General features: G+C 44.7%; 1 protein-coding gene across 4 annotated transcripts in view; it reads right to left on the reverse strand.

Annotated features, from left to right (window-relative positions):
• Nucleotides 1-6,310: 6,310 nt before the first annotated feature.
• Nucleotides 6,311-7,500, reverse strand: part of cdc42se1 (CDC42 small effector 1) — a 6,291-nt gene continuing 5,101 nt past the window's right edge. For 2 of the 4 annotated variants that reach the window (XM_069724095.1, XM_069724096.1), the window contains exons 4-5: nt 7,205-7,276; nt 6,311-7,098 (exon numbers count right to left, since the gene is read on the reverse strand). In XM_069724095.1, coding sequence (XP_069580196.1) covers nt 7,208-7,276 — 69 coding nt within the window. In that variant the 3' untranslated portion in view covers nt 6,311-7,098; nt 7,205-7,207. The remainder of the gene's footprint in view (nt 7,099-7,204; nt 7,277-7,500) is intronic. The other 2 variants (XR_011312239.1, XR_011312238.1) reach the window with 2 other exon arrangements.

A 7,500-nucleotide genomic window follows, 5' to 3' on the forward strand; every position in this document is an offset into this window, starting at 1 on the left:
TCGGATCACTGAGACAAACATTGGAGGTTTGTGCAGGAGAAGGAACACTGTGGTCATTTACAGAGAACAGGAAAACGTGTGTGTGTGTGTGTGTGTGTGTGTGTGTGTGTGTGTGTGTGTGTGTGTGTGTGTGTGTGTGTGTGTGTGTGTGTGTGTGTGTGCACCTGTATTACTGACGTTGTGGGGACTCGCCTCCGTTTTAGAGTCCCTGTAAAATAAATTGTCACATTTTACTGTGAAGGTTAAAGATGAAGGTTGAGTTTAATTTCAGGTTGTCGGTGTCATGTGAAGAGACGGAAACACGACTGTGTGTTTGTTTGTGTGTGTGTGTGTGTGTGTGTGTGTGTTGTTTGTGTGTGTGTGTGTGTGTGTGTGTGTGTGTGTGTGTGTGTGTGTGTGTGTGTGTGTGTGTGTGTGTGTCTCTGGCTGGTGTGTATGAAACCCATACACACTGGACAGGAAGTGGAGGCTGACAGGAAGGAAGTGAGGTAGCTGCAGAGGAAACTCCATAAACAGGAACACAGAGCCGACTGTGTTTCAGTCTCAGTCCGACTTCACTTGTTTTTCTGCTCTTGTTTTCAGCCGTTGCCGGACAGGAACCAAAATATACTTGACCCTTAACTTACTGAACCCTGTTGTTGTAATATTCTTTATTCTTGTTTTACGTCGTACATCTCTGTTTTACGAACCGGGTTGTAACACATTATTTCGTTTTGGTGGAGCTGTCTACTGTTTGTGCTAAGCTACGCTAAACGTTTGGGGGTACGTCAGGGTGAAGCACCAAAATGGGCAAAAAGAATCACAGCTGAAAAACACAGAGGAGAAAACTCACGGGAACACTGCGGGAACACTGGGAACACTGAGGGAACACTGAGGGAACACTGGGAGTACTGGGAACACTGAGGGAACACTAAGGGAACACTGAAGGAACACTGGGAACACTGAGGGAACACTGGGAACACTGGGAGTACTGGGAACACTGAGGGAACACTAAGGGAACACTGAAGGAACACTGGGAACACTGAGGGAACACTGGGAACACTGAGGGAACATTGGGGACACTGAGGGAACACTGGGAACACTGAGGGAACACTGGGAACACTGAGGGAACACTGGGAACACTGGGAACACTGAGGGAACACTGGGAACACTGAGGGAACACTGGGAACACTGAGGGAACACTGGGAACACTGGGAACACTGGGAGTACTGGGAACACTGAGGGAACATTGGAACACTGAGGGAATGTTGGGAACACTGAGGGAACATTGGGGACACTGAGGGAACACTGGGAACACTGAGGGAACACTGGGAACACTGAGGGAACACTGGGAACACTGAGGGAACACTGGGAACACTGGGAACACTGAGGGAACACTGGGAACACTGAGGGAACACTGGGAACACTGGGAACACTGAGGGAACACTGGGAACACTGGGAGTACTGGGAACACTGAGGGAACATTGGAACACTGAGGGAACGTTGGGAACACTGAGGGAACACTGGGAACACTGAGGGAACACTGGGAACACTGGGAACACTGGGAACACTGGGAGTACTGGGAACACTGAGGGAACCCAAAAATGGATCCTTTTTTACATTACATTTCATTTATCTGACTCTTTTATCCAAAGCGACTTACAATCAGTTCATTTCAACATGAGGGTTCAAAACCAGAACAAGAAGAATCAAGAAAATACAATTATCTTCCAGAAAGCCAAACTACAAAGTTCTATCAGTAAGTTATATTTTAAGATACTAAAGTTCTACTGTTCAAGGAGGAGGAGGAGCAGGAGCAGGAGGAGGAGGAGGAGGAGAAGGAGGAGGAGGAGGAACAGGAGGAGGAGGAGGAGAAGGAGGAAGAGGAGGAGGAGGAGGAGGAGGAGCGGAGTAGTGTGAGTGAATCTAGGAGGTTAAAGTCGAGCAGCTGCATTCTGGATGAGCTGCAGAGGTCAGATGGTACTAACAGATAGACCTGCCAGGAGGGAGTTACAGTAGTCCAGATGTGAGATGACCAGAACCTGGACCAGAACCTGGACCAGAACCTGGACCAGGACCTAGACCAGAACCTGGACCAGAACCTGGACCAGAGCCTGCACCAGAACCTGCACCTCCTTCTGAGTGAGAAGAGGACGTATTCTCCTGATGTTGTGCAGCATGTATCTACAGGAACATGTTGTTGCAGTGATGTTGGCAGTAAGAGAGTTGACTGTCGAGTGTCTCCGAGGTTCTTATCAGTCAGGGTCGGGATAACAGAGTTGTTGAAGGTAGTAGTCAGGTCGAGGGTGGGAGAGTCTTTCCCTGGAAGGAAGAGCAGTTCGGTCTTGTGGAGGTTGATTTCCAGGTGGTGTGAGGACATCCACTGAGAGATGTCAGTCAGACAGGCAGAGATTCATGCTGCTACCTGTGTTTCAGATCTGGAAAAGAGAGGATCAGTTGGGTGTCATCAGCATAGCTGTGGTAGGAAAAGACATGCGAGTGAAGGACAGAGCCGAGAGAGTCGGTGTAGAGAGAGAAGAGGAGGGGACCCGGGACGGAGCCTTGAGGGACACCAGTTGTGAGAGGACAAGGTTCAGACACAGATCCTCTCCAAGTTCCCCGGTAGATGAGGTCGTTGAGGTAGGATGAGAACAGGGAGAGAGCAGAGAGACACCGAGGTCCTGAAGGAGGAAAGAAGGATCTGGTGGTTCACTGTGTTGAATTTTCTCTTGGAGGTTTTGAACTGTGCGTCCTGGTGGAACATTAAGAACATATGACGTCACACACATGCGCATGTTCACCCTGTGTGTGAGTGTGTTTGACACACAATCGGTTCGTAACGAGCCACTAGTGACCGCGACCTCTTTAATTTTTCCACTCGTGCTGTTTCCTCCTCCTCGGTGCTGGTCTCGCGTTTCCACGGCAACGCACAGTTTAACCCTCATTATTACGGCTCTGTGGTCTCCGCACAGCTGCTTGTGATAAAACGTTATGGTAAAGTGTAGCTCAGTCTGTGAACAGGGTCATACATGCAGAGACACACACACACACACACACACACATCCACACACACCTACACACACACACACACACACACACACACACACACACACACACACACACACACACACACACACACACACACACACACACACACACACATCCACACACACCTACATCCACACACACACACACACACACACACACACACACACACACACACACACACACAAAACAGGAAGTGTACTTAAAGCTTTCATTGTAAACTGTTTGAATAAACAATGACAGTAAAAAACTTTTCAAACTTTCTGCTGGTGTTTAACATTGTTCTCAGAGCGCCTTCATTAGTCGTTTTATTTTATGAGCTTATTCATGAAGATCTTTTATTTAACTTTTAATTGGTCCTGATCCCAAAAAACATTACAAAAAATGAACAACCTTCAAGAAAACACAAGTGGAGGGAGAAAACAACTGTATTCAAATCTACGTTATTATTCACAAAACTTAATTTTAAAAACATTATTTTATTCTCAAAATATTTATATTTTATTCTTAAAACATTGTGATTTTATTCTGCCTTTATTCTTGATGTTTGTTCTGTTTTCTGTGTTTCTTTTGACGTTAACTCTCCTGAAAAAACTCGTTTTAAAGTAAACCGTCCGTGAAGACTCACTTGGAGAGAAAACAGCAGATTTATTCAGTCGTCATGAGACACGTTACATAACAAGTCAAGCTGCATCTGTGTATGCAGAGGAGGCGGTTACACAACTAAACAGCAAATACAACCAGCCGCACACAAATCACACGTTCATGTCACTTTAACACAAAATATATCTCAAAAAACACTTTAAAATTCACCTCAAAGAAACATTTCCTGTTTTTAGTGTCACGATGTCGACGGGAAGTTTTACAGGTTCAGAGACGCTGACAGAAAATCACGTAGTTTATCTTTAATGTCGAGATTCAGCAGCCGAAGTCCTGAGAGATGTTTCATCTCCTGTTTTATTATCTCTTTAAGTTTCTATCTCGTCATGCGAGATCTTAAATATTGACTTTGTTTCCAGAAAACAGGATTCAGTTTCAGAGATTTTCCTGCTTCGTGTTCGTTATTAAACGTGCAGAATTGATCGAGTTCGTTGTTACTTTGAAATAAGACACAGAATCTCTCATATTTCGTTTCATTTCCAGCTCTGCACACGCGACATTAGTTCCTGTTGAAACTTCTTCGGGACCTTCGATGTTCGAACACTTTAATCATCTGCAAAGTCACGATCGTTTCCACGTTTCTCAGATCGACCAGGTCGGCCGGTCGTCATGGAAACAATAGGAACTTTCTGGATTCAATTTTTATTACTTTTCGTGCTCAGTTTTCTGTAGCCAAGAACCCTCACAGCTGATTGGCTGAGACACCTGTCAATCAAACAGCTGCTCAATGAAACTAAAAAAACAAAAGCATTTTTCTAGTTTACTTCAACACGCTAACAGCTGGAGGACATCTGGTGGACGTCAGAGGAACTGCAGCTCGGCGAGCATCAGCTGATTGGTTCAAACCTTACGACAGGAAGTTTGTGAGCGTTTTTATTCCTGAACTCCTGCAGACGTGCCAGAAGAGCTTCGTGATCAATACTCTCAATAGATGCATTCACACAATGTCAATATGCAACATAATACAAATACAGCTCGACACCATCAACATCTTTGATAAACAACAACAAAAAACATTAAAATAATTTGATGAAAAGAAGAAAGTTTGAATTGAGCAGAAGAAAACGTGGTTGACGTGTGAAGCGAGTTGATCTCTAGTGTTCAAGAACCGAACAGGAAGAGGAAGAGACGAACAAAAGGAATTAACCGAGAGGTTAAAACACGTCTCCACCTCCGGCTTCAAAACCACATCAGGAGGCTTCAAAATAAAAGTCCTGAGTGTCAAAGCTCCCACGCTCTGTGGAGCCCAGTGAACGCACCGCAACCGGCGGCAGCAGCTCAGATTTTCCTTCAACAGAAAAATCTTCTGCCGCAGGGAGGAAGTGGCTGTGGTGACTCAGCGGTTTCCACGGCAACCATTCATCATTCAGATGGACTTCTCACTCTGCTGCGGTGACACGGTTCGGTGGGAGCGTTCAGTCTGTACGTGATTTTTTGAAATGACAAAAAAAACAATTGGTTTTATCTTCTCGGTCTCGGCTTTAAATATTAAAATGACCTGAAACAAATGTTGGCAGTCGCATCTGAATAAAATGTGACATTTTGTCAATGGAGTCTGGAATGGGGCTGCAGCTCCAGCTAACGTCACGTCCTCTTAAAACAGGAAATTTAATGACATTAAAACTTAATTTACATTCAACGATTACACATTTTCTTTTTTGGCTGCATGTTAGTTAGTTAGTTGGTTAGTTAGTTAGTTAGTGTAGAAGCCTTTGGCACATTTGGACCACCGTGCAGGAGGTCAAACCTTTGGAAAATACCCCCCAAAAAAATTCAGAAATAAATAAAATGAAATTTTGTGACGTGTTTGAAAATACTTATGAAATTGAACAGAGTTTGGTTGAAGGCTCGAGTGTTATTGACGTTACATCTTCGTTTGTTTGTTAAAAAATGCTGGAATTCAACTTTTTGGTCAAACATTTAGTAAAAGTTTCTACGAATTTTCTTTTTCATAAGATATATTTTTTGTTTGTTAGTTGTTTTTTTTTACAAAACTTTTGTTGCTGCAGAATTCACTGATTTTCATATGAATATATTAAACACATTTAATCTGAGTCCAATAACTCAACTCAAACATCCCGAAGGTTGAAAATCAGGTTGACGACCAGCTGATGTTCGATCACTCAAACAGCTGGATGTTAAACATCTGCTTAAAAACACTCACAATGTAAAACACTTCAATACATGATTTCCCACCAGATGCAGCATGAAATGTTTTCAACAAAAGCACAAAAAATATCTCAACACGACCCAAAATGTTCTGGCTGGAGGCTGACTGAAGGTCCCTGAACCGCAGTTTGAATGGTCGGGTGACGGGAGGAACAAATCTGTAGAAATACAGGACGTGTAAAAACGGGCTGTTTTCTAATGGAGGTTTTGAACTGTGTGTCCGTCGTCACAGCAACGCAGTTTATTTTTAAACTGGGAACATTATGAACGTATGACATCACACACACACGTGTTTGTACTCCTATCTTTGTGGGGAACCTCACTGACATGACGTCTCACCAGGACCCAGGTCTTCTAAGGCCCCGCCCCAAATGTGAGGACCCCACACAGGCGTCCTCACAAGGTCTGAAACTGACGTCGGTCCCCTCAAAGATAGACAAGCAACACACACACACACACACACACACACACACACACACACACACACACACACACACACACACACACACACACACACACACACACACACACACACACACACTCCGGTCCAGTGTAGCAGGACTTCATGGGACTTTCCCATCTCCTAAAACAGACTCTGTCATCATCCAGCAGCAGTGGGGCCACACTGAGGCATCATGGGAGATGAAGTCCAGTGATGTCATCACTGTGGTCATGTGACCCCTGAACAAACAGAAGAACAAAACAAAGGTGTAGTCATCCTTTAGGAGTCCAGCAGAATGAAGCATCCTGGGAAATGAAGTCCAGTAAGGACATGCCCCAGACCAGATGACGCCCCCGTGAATGCTGGGAAATGTAGTCCTTTTGTTTTTAATCAGATTTGAGTTGATACAGACATTCTGTCATTTGTTGGAAATCGTGAATGGAAAAGGATTCTGGGAAATGGAGTCCGGTGATGTCATCTGTTATTTTGACAGACGATGCTGGGAGATGTAGTCTTTGTCTTTGTTACAGGGTCAGAGCTGCAGGTGGACACTTCAGCTGAGAGGAGGCGGGACGAGAGGCTCAGGAGGAGGAGGAGCAGGAGGAGAAGGAGGAGCAGGAGGAGGAAGAGGAGCAGGAGGAAGAGGCTCAGGAGGAGGAGGAGGAGAAGGAGCAGGAGGAGGAGGCTCAGGAGGAGGAGCAGGAGGAGGAAGAGGAGCAGGAGGAGGAAGAGGAGCAGGAGGAGGAGGAGCAGGAGGAGGAAGAAGAGGAAGGTCAACTGGTCTGGGTCTCTCTCCGACACTCCTACAAAATAAAAGACACAGGAAGACGTCAGACGTAGTATTACGGGCAGAAGATCGGTGCACAACATTTGGATTTGTGTTTGTTTGTTTGTTTGTTTGTTGTTTACCAGCTATAAGAGGCTATTCCTGCCGTTCATGTTCGGTCCTTTAGACCTCATCTGTTCCTGAACCGACCCCGACTGGAAATAGAGATTCATTCAGACACAACAGGTTAATATGTAAACACAGGTAAACACAGGTAAACACATGTAAACACAGGTAAACAAAGGTAAACACAAGTAAACAAAGGTAAACACAGGTAAACAAGGTAAACAATATAAACAAAGGTAAACACAGGTAAACACAGGTAAACACAGGTAAACACAGGTAAACACAGGTAAACACAGGTAAACACATGTAAACA

The sequence above is a fragment of the Brachyistius frenatus genome, unplaced genomic scaffold, assembly GCF_029030835.1.
Source record: "Brachyistius frenatus isolate BFR_SWC_R1_liver_20210118 unplaced genomic scaffold, ASM2903083v1 Contig_360, whole genome shotgun sequence".
In the NCBI taxonomy this organism is placed as follows: Eukaryota; Metazoa; Chordata; class Actinopteri; family Embiotocidae; genus Brachyistius; species Brachyistius frenatus.